Source organism: Pseudorca crassidens, chromosome 2 (assembly GCF_039906515.1).
Source record: "Pseudorca crassidens isolate mPseCra1 chromosome 2, mPseCra1.hap1, whole genome shotgun sequence".
Lineage (NCBI taxonomy): Eukaryota > Metazoa > Chordata > Mammalia > Artiodactyla > Delphinidae > Pseudorca > Pseudorca crassidens.
This window is the reverse complement of record NC_090297.1, coordinates 4,825,412-4,844,782: the sequence shown is the minus strand read 5'-3', so window position 1 is coordinate 4,844,782 and position 19,371 is coordinate 4,825,412. Positions and strand designations below refer to the sequence as shown.

At 41.7% G+C, this 19,371-nt stretch overlaps 1 protein-coding gene across 14 annotated transcripts in view; it reads right to left on the bottom strand.

Moving 5' to 3' along the window:
• The window catches only part of CAMTA1 (calmodulin binding transcription activator 1), an 892,953-nt gene that overhangs the window by 859,419 nt on the left and 14,163 nt on the right, over positions 1-19,371 (bottom strand). For 4 of the 14 annotated variants that reach the window (XM_067718808.1, XM_067718817.1, XM_067718826.1 and 1 more), the window contains exons 1-2: positions 9,549-9,782; positions 4,833-4,902 (exon numbers count right to left, since the gene is read on the bottom strand). The exons of 1 other annotated variant lie outside the window; for it this stretch is intronic. In XM_067718808.1, coding sequence (XP_067574909.1) covers positions 4,833-4,902; positions 9,549-9,632 — 154 coding nt within the window. In that variant the 5' untranslated portion in view covers positions 9,633-9,782. Of the gene's footprint in view, positions 1-4,832; positions 4,903-9,548; positions 9,787-19,371 lie in introns of those variants that run through there. 9 more of the 14 variants (XM_067718865.1, XM_067718880.1, XM_067718888.1 and 6 more) reach the window with 5 other exon arrangements.

Here is a 19,371-nt window from a genome sequence, read left to right as displayed (position 1 = left end):
TCTTAGTTAACAAAACTCATTTACACACTTATCAGATAGATGGCAGCAGGAATCTGGTCAAGAGGCTCTAAAATAAGATTGAGCTTTTTGCTCCGTGGCGAGCAAATGAACAGGGAATACCCCAGCAGCTGCCCATAAACAGAACATCGCTTTTAAAGGGTCTTTCACCAGGTTTCCATGAAGTACATCAAAACTATAAAATGATTTAAACTCACAACACCTAGAAATCTTCTATTAACAGCTGAAAATGTTTTTAAGGTTTTTAGAAAAGAGGAATTATAATAAAATATGACTGCTTACTTTATTGATAAATTAATACTACTTCATCCCCTAGAATACAAATGAGACTTATCCTTTCCAAAGAAAATTACAAATCTTATACATATAAGGAATTTAAACCTCCAGTTAGCTACCTAGGTAATACAGAGGCTGGCCTTTCTAGCCTAAATCTAAAAACATACACTTTTAATTAATTTGATTTACATATATATCTACACGATTAATGTATTTCATCAAAACGTAACTCTTCTAAATCAGTGAGGGAAAAGCTCCTTACTTTCAGACTAGATGGTATGTCTATCTGATAATCAGTCTCCCTGATACTTTCTAAAACAGATCATTTCCTTCTTTCATTCACTTATTTATTTACATATCATTTGTTGTTTCATTCCTGTAACAAAGTCCCTTTGCCTGGCTCCTAATTTCTTGCCAGGTTTGACACATTTAGGTCAGAGTTTCAAATTACCCACTCCAATTTTTTTTAATGCCAAATGGAAGCCCCAACATCCAAAAGGTACAATGCATAACTGGGTGCCAAGGAGCAATATATTAAAATACTGAAGACTGAATTCGCTCCAGAAAGTCACAGGTGAAATGACTTAACTCTGATATCAGTAAGGTAAGAAAGGATTCGAAGTCAAGAGCCCAGGATTCTGGCCCAGTTCTGCTACTTTCTAATTGTGTGACCTTGGGTAAGTTACTTAATATTTTCAGCTTTCCCAAATCAAGGAGAATGAGATAATCTCTAATTCTCCTCCAGGCATAGATCCCTAGAGAATTTACTGTCACATTCAGTAATTTTAAATGCCTTACAATTAAACAACCTTATATGGGCATACAGGTATTAGTTAAGAATGTTGAAAGTGAAATACAGTAGTATATTTTTCCAGTCATTTACTACAATTTTGTTTAGCATAGACTATTTTTTGAACATGCGAAAAACATAAAAGAATAAAAAATACTTCTACAGTCATAATAAAATCTTCTCCAAACACTTTTCATCTGATTAACACATTTCTTCTCAAGGAAAAGATCTTAACAGGGAAATACTGGGTACAGAAATAACATCTAAGAAATTTACTACATCTTCCCATAGGGAAGAACTTGAGAGTTTTAGCATATTAAATCTTTTTTGGTCCATGAACTACACAACCAATTGAATTATAATGCCTATCCTCTATTTCTATAAGCAGTATAAAAACTTGAAAAACTTAAAAATTGACTGCAAAATTTTAATTTAATAGCAAAATAAAATTAAACTTTTAAAAAACCTTGCTACAAAACCAAAAAACAAAAAGGGTTTAAGTAAAAGCAAGTTCATAGAAAGTTCTGTATTAATTACACACTATAAAACCTTTGTAATTTTATGTGCTTATGCATGCTCCCTGCACTTCATCCTCTCAAGGGAGGTACCATGGCCATAAAACTTTAAAGTGCACAATACCAAATCACATGAGCCTTTACCTCCCTTCTCTCTTTCCCTAAAGTGGTTTTACTCTGGTCTTTAAAAATCTCCCCTGATGTGTAGAATCTTCAAAGTAGAGGTGAAAAAATTCTAAAATCTATACTCAATTCCGATATTTACCAATTACAGGGTACCTTCTATGAAAACAGTACTATGCTAGATGCTCAATCAATTGGCTTACTTTGAATAGTATATGACTAGTCACAGCTCTGAAAAAACTATTTACGTATAATTTTGACAATGAATGGAATATGAAACCCCCGCTTCTATTTCTATGTTTGTGGTCACAACCTGATGTTAATCATCTGTCCTTTTAGCCTCCTTGAAGAACCCGGCTGTCCTGCGGCATAGGAAGCATATGAGTGAGTGTGTGGGTGTATGTGTGGGTGTGTGTGGGGTTGGGGAGAGACAGAGAGAGACAGAGACAGAGAGAGAGAGAGAGAGAGAGAGAGAGAGACGGAGCGAGCGAGCGAGCACTCTTCTCAACAGCACAACTAACTGCTAGAGAAAAGGCTTCTTTCTGTCTTCCACTCTGATACCAAATCAGGCAGCAGTGAATCGGCCCAAAGGCTTTTAAAGAGGAAAAGGAGAATAGCTGTGTGAGCACTGTCTCAATCAAGTTCCTAAATTTAGCACTATATGGGGATGTGCGGCCATGGGTTCAAAAGGAATAGAAGTATGACAGGCCAACGGGTTCCCCTTAATCAGTTTTTAAACTGTGCTATTTCCAGAATTTTAGGTTCATGCTGTATATAAATTGGATGTTTTTAAGAAACATAACAATGGGTAAATTTTCCCACTGTGCATTATGAAGAGGGCAGTTTTCACACTGGGAAAAGAATATCAGGAATTCAAACAGCCAAACTGTTAAAACTCGTCTTTTCAAATTTCAGTTTTTCTAGTTAAAATGGAATAAAGAGTAACTTTGCTTTCACATTAGAAAAGAACTGCTCACATGGCTATACTGTATAAAGTTGTGTTGTTTAATTAAATGTTGCTTTTTAATGTTTTTGGAGTAACTATAATTGATATCATAATTAGATAACACATGTACCAGTTTTTAAATCCTTGTCTCAGTACAAGGATTCCAACAGTATCTTGAGTTAATGTTAAAAGTAAGTTATACAGTGGTTTCAACTGCATCTCGGTATTTAAATCCAGAGTTAAACTCTGACACTGCAAAATGGAAGTGTCAACCAAATACAGTAAAACACTTCACTATCATTATCTAGCAAAATATGCGTGTCTGATACATGACTTCACAAAATAATTTTCTAACCTACTTCACAATAAAAAGAACTTGTGAAGCTCTTGAAATTGACAGATGATTTGTTTGGCTGACAGCTATTAATTCCAGAGAATGAACCACCTTTTCCAGTCAACCTTCAAATATTTTCCAAATAATAACTTTAGAGGCATCGTATAACTCAACTAAAACTTTCTAAAATGTACGAGAATGCTCATTCACTTAGTTAATCAGGCAAAAAGCAGAATTCTTATTTTCATGTTTTATTTCTAAATCTGAGATTTCACATTACCAAATCCTTCATTTAAATCCAAAGAAATGTATTTGACCTTTTCCTTGGAACACACTGTTGACTTCTACAAGGTAAATCATAACTGTATTAAGTCTAACCTGGAAATGATGTATACATTTTATTTTGATTCATAATTAATAAAAATTCAATAATTTTGGTTTTGTGAATAATTGCAAACACTGTTATTCAATCAAGTTGATTATGATTAACCTCTCAACCTCTAGAACAAACTGTTCAAAATAAGCTGGTCTAACAGTGTACCAAATTGCTCAGTCTTACTGGGAATATATCTGATCAACAACTTGGAGTGGTAAAATTAAAAGGAAGCGCTACAATTTTCTGTTTAGCTCTAATTATTATGTGCTTAGATTTAATTAGTAGGATAGGAACTGATTCAGGGAAACATAAGCACATATTGTTAAATTCAAGTCAGCACAGTGCTCACAGCAGCAAATACTGCCATTACTAATCTAAGACCTTCAAATCGCTATCCATCCAAAATAAATATTAATTAAGCACCAACGATGTGCCAAGCCTTGGTATGATTTCCTCTTATTCTTCTCGAAAGAAATTCTCCAAAATTAATTAAACTCAGTTGTAATTATCCAAAAGATTTTTTAAAGGTTAAAAAAATAATAAGTTTTCTTAATAGAAAAGTATAACTAGTTTTGCTATTTCACAACCCCTTTCCTCTTCTTAGAGTGCGTGTGATCATCAAATCTTACCCTTTCTATTTTTAGGTGGCCAGATACCCTCTCCCTGTCAATCATATTACCAAACCTCTGACCCAGGTCTAGGTCAACTCAAACTCAGGTTTAATAAACTTCTCACTGTTTACCTGAATTTTATATTTTCAATCTAAAAACATGTAGGTGGGGGCAGATAAAGCGGCGAGGCCCAGAAGCCTTGCGATCAATTGCCGTCAATTTGGGTTTGGGGCATCCTCTCCTGCTTCGTCCCATTCAACTTCAATCTGAGCTACATGTGATCAAGTACATTTATTTTCTACTATTTATGAGGGAGCAGACATTTGTGGGACTCTATATCAGGCATCCAGAAAGGATTTTACATTGTCCTCCTTCATTTAATCGTCACAATAACCCGTCTGGGCATAATCACCCCCATTTTACAGATGAAGAACCTGAGGTTCAGATTAATTTGCCCAAGATCTACAGCTAGTAAGTGGCTCAAATGGGATTCAGACATGACCTCTGGCTTTTCCGGCAATACCACAAGGCTCCTACTCTAAGTCACCCAGAATTTGACACTAGAATTACAAAATCGTTGTATTAGTGTATCTAACATTTGCAGAGTGCTCTGAGTTTTCCATGTGATTAAACCCTTTGCCTTTGTAATCCTCACAGAAACTTTACGAGGGGAGTATTATTTTGCTACCCCCAGATGGATTAAGTAACTCATCTAAGATCACACAGCAAGTTAAAGGCAGAACCCAGGCCTCCTCATCACAGGCTTTCCTGCACTACAGTGATGGAATTACTCTCACTGCCAAGCCCACCCCTTCCTGTAAGTCAAAAGCTTTCGAATCCTACCTTCTATAGGTGGCACGGTGTTGAGAACACAGTAGGTGCTAGTTCCGCAGAATACACTTTGGGAAACGCTCTAAGGAAACAGAAAATAAAATGTAAAACTAATCTTTGAAAAAGATAAATACTGGCTCTTCTGTGATATTCCTGCCAAAGATGCAAAACCTGAATCTAATCATGAGGAAACATCGGACAAATCCAAATTGAGGAACATTCCACAAAATGGCCTGTAGTCTTCACAAACGTCAAGGTCATGGAAGTCAGAAAGGACTGAGAACTGTTCTGGATCAAAGGAGGCTGAGGAGACAATCAAGCGCCACCCAGGGTCCCCGCGGGGCCTTTCTCTACAAGGTCAGCACTGGGTCAACTGGCACCACCAGAATAGCTCGGAGGATTCGACGGTAGAGAGGTCTGTGTGTTCATTTCCTGATTTTGATGCCTGCATTGTGGTGATGGAGGAGAATGTTCTTGTTTGTAGGAAACACATAATAAAGTACTGACAGTCAAGGGCGATGAAACATACCGGCAACTCACTCTCTCACATGGGGAAAGAAGTTCTCTGCACTACACCTGCGATGTTTCTGTAGGCTAACAGTGTTTCAAAATGTAAAGTACACGTGTGTGAAAAAAAGATATATGCTGCTGAACCTCCAGTACCTGAGCAGTTTTTTTTAACAGGGAGCATACGTGCTGTACGTACAGTAAATTGTTACTAAGGAGAACCAATGCCATTTCATTCTGCAGCTCAGTCAACATTCAACGACATCATTACCGCTTCCCAACAGCAAGGCCCATACCTGACTGATTCAAACGGACCTGAGTGCCAACTAACAGCATGGCGGGCGGAGTGAGTCAGGGAGACGTTGGAAGACCAGGTCTCTGCTCTCAGGCTGCTTCATGTAGATAAAATTAAAGCTTTCATATAAAAACCTACACCATGTTGTACAGCAGAAACTAACACAACATTGTAAAGCAGTTATACTCCAATAAAGATATTAAAAAAAAAAAACCTATACCACAGTAACTTTTAAAAAGGAGGGGGGAATTTCTCTGAGTCTTGCCAGCCAATTAGTCTGGGTCCCTTTTTGTTCAGTTGTAATATTAAATAAACTTTTAGATTATTCCTCCAGCACTATAAACCACAGATTTATATACCTAGAAAACCAAAGACAGTTCAACAATCACCCTCAACATTTCATGTTTAAAATACAAAAAACTCAGTTCTCTTACTTACTAGCTGTCCTTGGGAAAGTAATTTAACCTCTCTGTATTACCTCATCCAAAAAAGTACAGAGAATTGGATGGGATACTGCACAGATAAGGGCTTTAGATTCAAGAGTACCACTCAATATAAAATGCCATTGTTACTACGGTTAATGAGGATCATCTTTTTTTTTTTTTGCGGTACGCGGGCCTCTCACTGTTGTGGCCTCTCCCATTGCAGAGCACAGGCTCCGGACGTGCAGGCTCAGCGGCCATGGCTCACGGGCCCAGCCGCTCCGCGGCATGTGGGATCTTCCCGGACCGGGGCACAAACCCACGTCCCCTGCATCGGTAGGCAGACTCTCTACCACTGCGCCACCAGGGAAGCCCCAGTGAGGATAATCTTTAACAACGTTAACATTTTCTGACAATACACTGATGGCTGCCTGGATTTTTTGTGCCGCGAAGAGTGCTGAAATCTGACTAAGCTCACTCCCCTGAGGCTCTGATCTTCCTCTCCCTTGGAGCCACGGGAAGTGGGTGCTTCACCACAGAAAAAGTCTTTCTCCACAATGCGACCCCAGCTACCAGGATAACCATCAGCTCCTAATCATTTATTTCTTGTTTCTGGAAAATTCTTGTTCCAGTACTTTTACTGTCCTTCTTCTGCTTGATTTAATCAATAGTGGTAACTACTGGTTAGCAATCCAGGCCTGAGGGTTCTCCCTGTGAACTATGGACTCAGCATTCGTGTTCCTTTGGAAAATTCAACATTAGTCTCTCCCCCAACCGAGTGTGGGATTCTAGACTTCAGGCAACATCTTTGAGAGTCGCCAGCAACAGCCTTCTCAGCACCGTAATGCAGCATCTCATCTTAATGTGGTTTCCAAATTGAAACTTGAAATTTTACGGTGTTAAAAAGAATGTTTTACGTTCAAGACTTAACATTTTCTGGCTTCCTATTACCCAAAAACAAGATAGCTTAGGTTTACCACTGATCAAGACATCTCACAATGGTCTTCTCAAAAGTTTTAAAAACCACTAATGTACAGTGGAACACATTAGTGAATGACTTCATAAAAAGAACTTTTACACCTGACTTCAAAGTTTGATGACAGGTAAATTAGTAGTAAAATGTATCAAATAACAAATCGAAAGAATTAAACGCTAAAAACAACATATGTAACAGAAATATCACGAACAACCAACCATGATTTCTCAATAGCACTAGCGTAATAAATGAAGTCTTAATAGTTCATTTAACCAGGAAAGAAACTCACTCACATAACTTGAGAGTGAAATCAAATGACATCCCACCCTAAAAAACACAACGTGAGTCTCAAAGCAAATAAGGCGAAACAAGCAAACTCACACAAGCAATGGCTACCTTGTATGAAGTACCCCGGGGCCAGCCTCTGAGCTAGGTCCTTTCACCAGGCCGAGACCTGGCTCTGGAAGCCAGACTGGCTCCGGAGTGCAGAGAGGGGCACTCACTGGTCGGAGGATCTGGAGCCACGGGGTCCTGAGCCAGGCCCACCACCGCCTGCTGGCAAGGCCGGGACAGACAGCTGAGCTCTCTGCGCACAGGCAAGGGCCGAGTGGGAAAAGTACAAGCTCTAACGCCAGCTCTGGATTCCAGTCTGCATGCTGCCCTCCCTGGCTGGCTCTCAAGTCTGACTCGGACCTCTCTGCCCTCGGGAGCCTCCCGCTGACTGAGGCGAGCAGCCCAACTGGTGCTGTCTGAATAGCCTGTATTTCCCTCCTGCCGGATGCCTCCATCTTTATCGTAACTCCTTCCATGTGTTCTACACACATGAAAGGAGCACCTCACGTGTGCCAGACACACCGTCCTAGGAGCTGGGACCCAGCAGTACACAAGACTAACAAAGGTCCCACACTCATGGGGTACATGCCAGTGGGGGAGGCAGGTGGTAAGTGGGATAAATGCTGTGAAGGAAATAAAACGGAGTGATGCTCTACAATGAAAAGTCAGGTAGGGAGAGCTCTGTTTCTGAAAGAACATCCATGTGTGGAGCAAAGGGACTACTTGATTAGAGCATCAGGAAACCCGGACTCTCTCATTAACTAGGTTGAGCGGCTCTCAGCGTGGCTGCACTTCAGTCATCTAGGGAGATTTTTTAAATTCTGATGCCCAGGCTGCAATCCTGACCACTTCAGCCAGAATGTATGGAGATGGAACCCAGGCATCAGTATTTTTTAAAGGTTCCCAAGTGATCCCAAGGTGTATCCAGGATGGGAGCCACTGAAACAAACAGCTGCATGACGCTGCTAACTCTCTGACTTTGCCAGTTTTCTCGAGAATAAAATCACAGGTTGACCTTGAGCAGTGCATCCCCAACTTTAACGCATATGTGGGTCATCTGAGGCTCTTGCAGGTTCTGACCCACAGGTCTGAGTGGTGCCTGAGTCTGTGCCTCTGAGACACCCCCATGATTCCTAGCCAAATTAAATTTATAAATTTAATGTGCTTTGACACCGGCCACACCTAGACTATCAGAAACTAGATGATCTAAAAGATGAGGAATTAGATCTAATAAAGATCCAGTCCCAACACTCCTGACTGCACAATTCCATGGATTCCTAATAGACTGAGAAAGTACTTTTGCCTGTTAACACAAACTATAATACAAAACTATACCAGAATATCCAAGCAAGAAAAGCAAAAGACACTACAAGGATGGTTATTCAATTAAGTACAGTCCAGTGTCCGCTAGAAGTACCCAAGAGAGGACACAGAAGCTCTTTAAAGTATTCCCTGCCTTCAAAAGGTATATCTAATTGGAGACAATACTAAAAAAAAAAAAGAAAAAAAATGTAATGAAGAAATAATACATGATTTATTAAAGCCTGAAGTGAGGAGATGAGAGCAGTATGGAAACCTAGTAACTATCTGTGTACCAGCACAAACTCCTTGGAGGCATGAAATATGTTTTATCCATTTTTGCCTCCCTTCAGAGAACCTAGGTCAGAGGGTTACACATAGCCACATTCGTTTTATATACTAAAATATATATATATATATATATATATATAGTTTTGGATGATGGAATAAATGAAACAAAATGCTATATAATGAGAAGTGATTACTGGCTTTTGGACAGAGAAGCTGCATGATGAAAACTGTATTTACAGTTCTTTGAAATAAGGACTGACAATGCTTAAGTCTCCATAGAGTCCCTTTAAAACTAGCTGAGGACCCACATAGCTTATTAAAACAAAGGCAGAGAGATGCCCCATTGAATGCAATAAACCAGCTGTATCAATTAAAAGTGATACATTAAAAAGATTTTGTCACATAGCTTTAAACTGAGCCTTGAAATTCACTGATCATTACACATAACATGACATATAAAAAATCAAAATTAAGGCAGAGTCCGAAATTCTCAGCACCTTTACTAAACTCACCAGTTTTGCCTAGCATTCTAGGCATCGTGCCTAGTTAGGCAGGCTAACTCTTAGAGCAAACTGTGTCATGGCTCAAATACCATAAATATTTACTTCCTGCTCGTGTAAAGTCCAAAACAGTAGATCAGGAGGCAGCTCTCCTCCAAGCAGCGGCTCAGGCCCCACATCTCCTTCCATCTCATGGCAGGAGCCTTCCTACGTCACTGGGCTCTTCTGCATCAGCCAGCAGAGGTAAAGGACACGGATAACCGAGCCGGACGGTTCTACGGGCCAGGCCTGGAAGTGGCACACTTCTCAGCTCTCACGCCATTGGCTAGGATATGGCCACAAAGCCACACCTAACTGCAAGGGAGATTGGGAAATGCAGTCTGGCTACCTGCCCAGGAAGAGGAGCCAGGTTTCGCAATCAGCTAGCAGTCTCTGCCACAATGTCATCTGTAACTGTTTGTTTTTTTTTTTAATTATAGAAGAGTCATTCCTTTCAGAAATATCTTCTAAACCTACAACCTCCACCTTTAATCCCTAAGGCCATTCAGCATCTAAACCCAATCTAGCAGTTTTTCTACTCCGATAAATATTTTTCTAACATATTCAAGATAAGACTACATCCAGGGCATCCTTGAAGGGATGTCTGGCTTTTTTGGTACTTAACGTCTGGCACATAATAGAAGCGCAAATATTCGTTGAATTCATGGACGAATGGCATTCCCAGAAGTTCATGGAAAGGAAAAAGAATGGTCCCATCTCTTGCTCTGGTGACGGTAGGATTTACTGAAGACCAGCAGTCTTTTTAAGAACCTCTGTCTCCCTCTCCTGAGGCCACCCCGAGTTGCCACCTGTCTTCTGGAACATGAACAATCAAGCAGTAAGACAAGAGCTACTTTCGACCCAGTAAGAAGAACTAAGGGGGTGAAAATACTCTACCATGTTGACGGACAGCAACAGAGCCAACGCTACCATTGAGAGCACAGGGCTGCTCGACAAAGAGGAACACAGGGTCTGTCAGAGACCAGGCTCTGGAAGCCTCGATAAAACCGGGCTAATGACCTCTGAGACTAGAAAGCCAACATGCACCCTAAACACAAACCACAAAAGGTTAGTGGGGGAAAAAATTACATGGTATAGTACAAAAATATTTTGTGCTCATGTATTAGAGACAAAATTAAAGTGTGTACTCAAGTTAAAAGGAAAACTGCGAGTCTGCTACGTGGCTGACTTCCTACTACTGGGGCCAGCGCAGTAAGAAAGTGAAGCAGTAACCTCTAAGGTAATTGGGGCACAAACCATTTTAGGCTCTCAAATTGAGTTCAACACCTAGAATTGAGTTCAACAGCAAACAAGTTGCTAAAACAAACCACAAAACAGTTGAAGGGCTACGAAGCTAATACAGGAACTAATACTACAATATATCGAGCCTGATTTATGACCTGAGAAATCACATTAATTGATTCACTACTACCAGAGATTCATGTAAAGCATATTTAAACTGATTTCAGAATGAAAAAAAAAATTCTTTCTAGGTATGAATCGCAATATCATTAGAATTTTTATAAATTTAATTTGGCTAGGAAGCCAGTATACTCAATACTCTGAAAATAATCAAAGAGCACTTATTAAATGTCCTCACTTGTATAAATAGATTCTAGTAGAACATATTCAGAAAAAAAAAACGCTATATGAAATTTAAAATTACACTGTCTCAGTAGAACTTACCATTACTAATACTGATAACTTTTTTAACTACTCAAAGAGAGATATAAAATATCAACTCAACAAGCTAGGCATTCCATTTGATATTATGTACATATAACAAGCATTTTCACATTTAAAATCTTATTCTGGCCCCAGAAGGCAGCAGAGCAGACATGATGTCTGTTCTAGAAAAGGCATCAAGGCACAGGCAGAGACACCTGCCAAGGGGCACAGGCTGGGAGAGGACAGAGCAAGAACCAGGAGCAGGGCTCCCTACACAACTCCTGGGCTGTTCCCACAGAACACAGGCTCTCTCCCAATAATGCAATAATGCTTCTCCACAAAGAACCAATGCAAAAGTTGGGGCAGAAAAAGTTCACAAGTTGCTCTGACAGAAAAGCCAAAACATACGAGGAACATGGAAGAATACCTAGGAATGCAAGCTGGGAGTTCAACATCCTAAAGGAAAGGCCAGCAACACAACAGCTACACACACACAAGTCTGGATGTTGATCTCGTAGAAAGATTTTCCGTGCTTCTCAAACATTTTTTAGTCCATGAACCACAGACCACCCACAACCGATCACTATTTGCTACGGCCCCAAAACTAAAACCTCATCAAAACCAAAGGGGAGGGGACTTCCCTGGTGGCGCAGTGGTTAAGAATCCGCCTGCCAATGCAGGGGACACGGGTTTGAGCTCTGGTCCGGGTAGATTCCACATGCCACGGAGCAACTAAGCCTGTGTGCCACAACTACTGAGCCTGCGCTCTAGACCCTGTGAGCCACAACTACTGATGCCGGCACGCCTAGAGCCCATGCTCCGCAACAAGAGAAGCCATCGCAATGAGAAGCCCATGCACTGCAACGAAGAGTAGCCCCTGCTTGCCGCAACTAGAGAAAGCCCACGCGCAGCAACGAGGACCCAATGTAGCCATAAATAAATAAATAAATAAATTTTTTTAAAAAAAAACAAAACCAAAGGGGAGGAGAACACTGTTTCTCATAGCAGAGCAATGAGGCGTCCCCTTGAATGGAACCTGGCCACGTGGGGCCTCACCTCATCCAAATGTTGCCAGAACTAGGAAGAATGCCAAGACACTCTCAGTGGCCAAAGACATCTGTCCACGCGCAAAAGCTCACACACTTCACTGTGAGAAGGGCTCTCTGATCCACAGTCCTAGCTTGATTACTATTAAACCATGCATAGTTCTAATAAGCTTAATTATCAGGTTGCCAAGCCCAGAGAAGATCAGAAGCAACAAATCAGAAGGGGAAAGGATAGCTAGAGACTGACAGATAAGTAGAAGCAAAAGTGACAAGGAACAGCAAGGACAGATTTTTAAAAAACAATAAACTAGATACAAGGACTTGAAAGGTACAACAGTTTGGGGTCATTTATCATAAAAGCAAACAGTCTACTGGAAAAGTCCTAAAAATATCACAGCATTAAATAAAGCCCAGTTCAGTAACTCAGGTACAACAAAATGAACCCAAGTTAACAAGTAAAATGTACGCTACAGTCCACGTGCTCTACTGAACATGGGGGGAAAGTGGCAACGCCTTTTGTTTGCAAATCTCTTTACATTCCATAAAATACTTCCACATGAATTACCTGATTTTATCCTTAGCAACATCCTAAGGCAAGCAGGACAGATACCCCCATTGGCCAAGAATTTGCTGATAAATAATTCAATTTTCACAGAGCAGAGGGTTTATCAATGACAATTACAATACAGTCTGTTAATCCATCTAATAGGAGAGAGCACTTCAAGAGGCACCTACGCCTCTCATCGGGGATGAAGAGAGACGGCAGGGAAGGCTTCCTCAGAAGGGTCCCCAACGCGACATACCTGAACCCTCAGCTGGAATTGCACCTCCAAAACTTCCCATCCTGCCCTATAGGGCATCTTTCCGAAGAACTGCCCTATGCCCCCTAGGGCCATCATCCCTCCCTACTGGAACTCCACGGTGGACTGCCCATGACCCCCACCCCCTGAAGTTAGCACACACTCTTGTATAACCTCCTCCCCTTGAGTGTGCACTGGACCTAGTGACTTTCTTCTGACAACAGAATGTGGCATTGGGACATCACTTCCATGAATAGGCAACGTGCATCGTGCCTCCTGTCTTGCTAGCAGACTCTCCTTTGCTGGTTCTGATGAAGCAAGCTACCGTGCTGGCTCTGCCCATGAAGGAACCACGTGAGCTTAGAAGAGTACCCTTCCCCAGTCGGGCCTTCAAATGAGACCTTGACTGCAGGCTTGGGAGGCCATGAAGCAACAGGTCCAGCAAAGCCCTGCCTGAACTCCGGACCCACAGAACCAGATAATAAATGTGTCTTTTTCTAAACCACTAAGTTTATGGTAATTTGTTACAGCAGCAAAGATAACTAATACACTGATCAGGGCCCAGTGATTTCTTTTCTCACCTTGGACTTGATCAATCATTTCACTATCATTTTACCAGCACTCTGCATTTACCACCAAAACCCTTGAAAGAATTGTCTACTCTCTCACTACCTCTTTCTCATCCTCTCAACTCACTATCAAATTGACAAAAATCAGTACCTTTTTCTTAGTCTTCATTCTACTCAACCTCTCGGCATTACAACTGATAACCTCCTTACAACCCTTTGCACTAAGCGTCCCTGACTTTATGTTCTTGTTCTACCACACCTCTCTGACCATTCTTCCTTGGTCTCCTCTGGTCCTCTCCCCTCTGGTGTCACTTAAATGGAAGCATTCACCACATTTCTGCCCACAAGTCCCTTCTCTTTTCCCATGACAATTTCACCCACTGCTGTGAATTCTACTCCTAATTCATCTGAACTGATTCATTCTTTCAACCAACAGGCACTGTTCTGGGCACAGAGCTGTATAATAGCCACAAGCAAGACAATCAAGGTTCTACGTTCATGAAACTTACATACTCTGCCAGAGGCTCTATTTGCCCCTCCAGGTCCACTCACCACCCTTCTCCACCCCGCCCTGTGCCAGGGAGGCTGACCTCTATGGACTCCATCACCAGGGCTCCCTTGCCCTCTGAAAGTTCAATGAAGAGAAAAAACAGGGTGATATGAATGATTCCCTAATCTCTGATCCACACTCCCAATGTCATATTGTACGCATACATGATAACGCTACCCCAATTACACCTAAAACAGAACCGATACGTTTGCATCCAGTCTCCCCCAAAGATATCCCTCCTTATTCCTCCCTCCCTCAGTTAATGGCCTCACTAACACCAGCTGTTGAGGTTCACAAGCTAAAGTCACCTCCAACTCTTCTCATTCCTCAAGGCCCATGGTCAGTCAGGCACAAAACTGTGCCTCTCTCACACATACACATACAGCTCAGTCACACCAGCTCCTTTTTCCAACCCACTGCTACAGACGTTCCTGCCAGGAGCTACTGTCTCCCAACTCCAGTCCTTCCTCTTTGCTCATTCATTCATTCAACCAACAAACATTTACTAAGCCCACCCCAGGTGCCAGGTATTCAAGCCTCTGACCACTAAAGATGTAAATCTAACTGAAGGAGAAAGAGAAGTAAACAAGCAAGTTCAACACAAGTAAAAGATCTAGGACCAGGAAAACCATAAAGTACTGTGGGTGCACCAGGGAAGGGCACACAACCCGATCTAGGTCAAGAAGGCTTACTCCGAAAAGTGTTATTTAAGCAGAAACCCAGAGGACGAGGAGAGGCAGCAAAACAGACCGTATGTGTAAGTATGTGTGTATTTGTTTTAGAGGAAAGTGCGCCTCCTAAGCCAAGGCGAGGACAGCGCGCAAGGCCTAAAACCAAGAGAAAGCATGGTGCCCTGAGACACCCAGAATCTAAAACAATTCCCCACAGTGGGACACTGGCGAGGACACCGGAGCAGTAAGCAGGTCCTTATTAGCACCTTCAAGCAGAACTGACTAAGCAATCAATCCCACTCCTCCGCTAAAAAAACAAACAAAACAACAACAAAAAAGCCTAAAAGCCTCTCCCAAAGCAGAGAGAGTAAACGCCAGGCTCCTCAGTCTGACTTTCCAAGCCCCTACAGCCCAGCCCCTACCTACTTTGCCCGGCTCATCTACCCACATGCACCAGGAACCCCAGCCTCCCCGGTACTCCTGGCTCTGTGCCTTTGCTCCATTTCCTCCGCTTGGAATTTCTCGTCAAACCAGCATGTTTGCCTGTCAATAATGCCAGGTCAAATTCTACCTCCTTCCAGAAGTCTTCCCAGTTCCTTCCAGCGCATGATTACACCATGCATCATGACCTGCCTTGACTCAGTTACATCCATATCTGTTCCCCTGCAGGGTGGAAGCTTCTGGAGTATTATGAACAGAAGTGAATCCTAATTTCCAAGACTAGGAAAAATGTTCAGAAAAATATTCAATTTATCAGCATTGCACTTCTAAGTAAACAACCAAAGAGGGTCATGAAAAAATAATTATTTTTGAATTATATAAATACAATCAATCACAAGCCTAAATTTCTGTATGTTCTCAGTAAGTATCTCTAAGTAAAAATGGCTACACACTGCCTCATAGGATAAAAAACAGTAAGTAGATAAGCTCAGAAAGGTTGCTACTTGCTCAAAGTCACAAGGCACTGAAGGGGTAAAGACCAGAGTCAAGGCTTCAGGGACTCCTCAAAAGCTACAAACAGGGCTTCCCTGGTGGCACAGTGGTTGAGAGTCCGCCTGCCGATACAGGGGACACAGGTTCGTGCCCCGGTCCGGGAAGATCCCACATGCCACGGAGCGGCCAGGCCCGTGAGCCATGGCCGCTGAGCCTGCGCGTCGGAGCCTGTGCTCCGCAACGGGAGAGGCCACAACAGTGAGAGGCCCGCGTACCGCAAAAAAAAAAAAAAAAAAAGCTACAAACAGCCAGATATAACCACAGTATCCCCATGTATCTCCCTAACCAGCCATCCGATTACCTAAAACTTCCTTCCTTCACTCTCCCCTCAATTAATTCCTATTTTCCTTCAGAGTTCAGCTCAAGAAGGCTCCTCCAAGCTTTCAGATGAGCAAATCCCTTTCTGATGCACTACACTCGCCTGCATAGCGTGGACGTGATACAGCACTAAGAAGGCAAGTGCAGTGTATCAGTTGTAATCACACACAGCACCTTGATTAACGCTGGTTTCCCTGTCAGCTGCGTGAGGACAGGGACCATGACTGTCCTTCTCTGGGCCTGGCACTTTATTATTATGTGCTGAGTAAATGAGCTGCCTTAAGAGTATAAGAGTAACTGATAGTCACATGGCCTCCACAGGACTACAAGATCCTAAAATAATTTCTGACACCTCCAATAATAATAATGACAATTACATAAAATTTAATGTCATATTACTGTAATATATTCTAACTCTTTTATAATTAAATATTCATGAGTGGAACCTGTTAATTCTCTATTAATCAGAATGAGTGTTAACCAGAATACCACATTTTTTCTAAACACGCAAGGCATCAGCAAACTTTCACATCAAAAGAACACACACCACAAGAAGCCGACCTATACAGGCCATATGAGTAACTATTTGCTGTCTTGGAACCTGAAAAGTCCAATTCCAGCCTCATAGAGAATTAGGTTTTTCAACAACACAGGCTACTATATTAATAAGTTTAAACAACAATTTTTTTTTAAGGCAAGATGCTTGGGTGCTTGAGTTAGGCAGGACTAGTTCCAGCAGATCCATAAAAAGGATTTAAACTCCCCAGATTGATCCACCCATTTAATATATAATCCCTATCAATATCAAAACAGCCTTTTTTGTAGAAATTGACAAGCTGATCTGGATATTCATATGGAAAATCAAGGAACCCAGAATATTCAGAACAATCTTGAAAAAGAAGAACGGTTGGGGGACAGACACTTCCCAATTTCAAAACTTAACTACAAAGCTACAGTAATCAAGACAGTGTGGTACTGGCATAAGGAGAGACATACAGATCAATGGATTAGAACTGAGACTCCAAAACCAAGCCCACACACTTATGGCCAACTGATTTTTGGCTAAGGTGCCAAGATACTTCAATGGGAAAAGAATGGTCTTTTCAACAAATGGTACTGGGACAACTGATATCCACATGCAAAAAAGGATGAAGCTGGAAGCCTACCTACCTCACAACATACAAAAACCCAAAATGAATCAGAGGCCTAAATGTAAAAGCTAAAACTATTAAACTCTGACAAGAAAACATAGGTGTAAATCTTCATGACCTTGGATTAGGCAATGGTTTCTTAATTATGACAGCAAAAGCATAAGCAACAGAAGAAAAAACAGATAGACTGAACTCAATCAAAATTTAAAACTTCTGTGCTTCAAAGGAAACCAGCAAGAAAGTGAAAAGACAATCCACAGAATGGGAGAAAATATGTGCAAATCATACATCTGATAAGGGATTGATATTCAGAATATATCAAAAATGCCTACAACTCAAAAGCAAAAAACCAAACAACTCGATTCAAAAATGGGCCAAGGCCTTGAATACACATTCCTTCAAAGGAGACACACAAATGGCCAATAAGCACAAGAAGAGATGCTCAACATCATTAGCCTTTAGAAAATGCAAATCAAAACCACAATAAGATACCACTTCACATCCACTAGAATGGCTGTAATCAAAAAGACAGATAACAGGGCTTCCCTGGTGGCGCAGTGGTTGAGAGTCCGCCTGCCGAAGAGGGGGACACGGGTTCGTGCCCCAGTCCGGGAAGATCCCACATGCCACGGAGCGGCTGGGCCCGTGAGCCATGGCCGCTGAGCCTGCCCGTCCGGAGCCTGTGCTCCGCAATGGGAGAGGCCACAACAGTGAGAGGCCCGCGTACCTCAAAAAAAAAAAAAAAAAAAAAAAAAAAAGACAGATAACAACAAGTGCCAGCAAGGCTGTGGAGAAATTGGAACCTTCAAACATCACTGGCGGGAATGTAATATGATGCAGCCACTTTAGAAAGCAGTCAGGCAGTTCCTCAAAAGTTAATCACAGAGTTACCATATGACCAGCAATTCCACTCCTGGGTGTACACCGGAGAGAAGTGAAAACACATGTCCATGCAAAAACATGTACACAAATGTTCATAGCAGCATTATTCATAGTAGCCAAAAAGTGGAAATAACTCAAATGTCCATCAACTGGTGGACAGATAAATAAAATGTGGTATATCTATATAATAGAGTATTATTCCACCATAAAGAAATGAAGTTCTGATATATAGTATAACGTGGATGAAAACATTATGCTAAGGGAAAGAAGCCAGTCACAAAAGGCCACATATTGTAGGATTCCATCTATATGAAATGTCCAGAATTGGCAAATCCATAAAGACAGAGAGTGGATTTCTAATTGCCTAGAGCAGAGGAGAGGGAGGAAAGGAGAGTGCCTACTCACGGGTAGAGGTTTCTTTTTGGAGTGATGAAGATGTTCTAGAATTAGATAGTGGTGATAGTTACACAACTGTGTAAATATACTAAAAACCACTTAACTGTGTATTTTAAAAGGGTGAATTTTATGTTATATGAATTATACCTCAATAAAGCTGTTACTAAAAAGGAATCAAATCCCTTTATGTATCTTTAAAACATTATATACTTTCCTCTTTTGTTAAGCAGAGCATACTTAGTATTGCTTCTGTGAATACACTCAAGGTCATCACTATGAAACATCAATTACTAAGCAGCTGTATTTTCAGACTTCATTGGTGTGCTGGCTACTAGCCCTTTTACATAGACCTCCAAACCACTGCTTTCAGCCTTCTACTGTTTACTATAATTTTACTTCCTCCTTCTACCATGAGAAATCAAGAAAAACCTGAGATTAGACGCAGGAAGGATACGAAGAAAAAGCCAAACAAGTATGCATACAGGTAGCCGCATGTGCTTAAGACAGAGGCTGTTCCGTTTCCTCCCTCCAGACTCCCTCTTCAGAGGCAATGTCTCCAACCGTCCAGGTTTAGTGGTCCACAAGAAGGGGAAAGGCAAGGGAGCCCACCCAAGCATCTCAACCGTGGGACACCTCAGAAGACACTGGCATCCCTCACACTGCCTGGTTCTCCCTGAGAACCACCAGGGCAATGGCTGCCAGGCCACCAGGTTCCCACGGGTCCCGGCTGCTTCACCACCACTCCAAGCACGAGCCCTGGGACAGCTGCTACACCCACTGCTGACTTGCTCCACACACAAGTGGGCTGGCTGGCTGAGGATGCTCCGCCTCATAGCTGTAGCCAC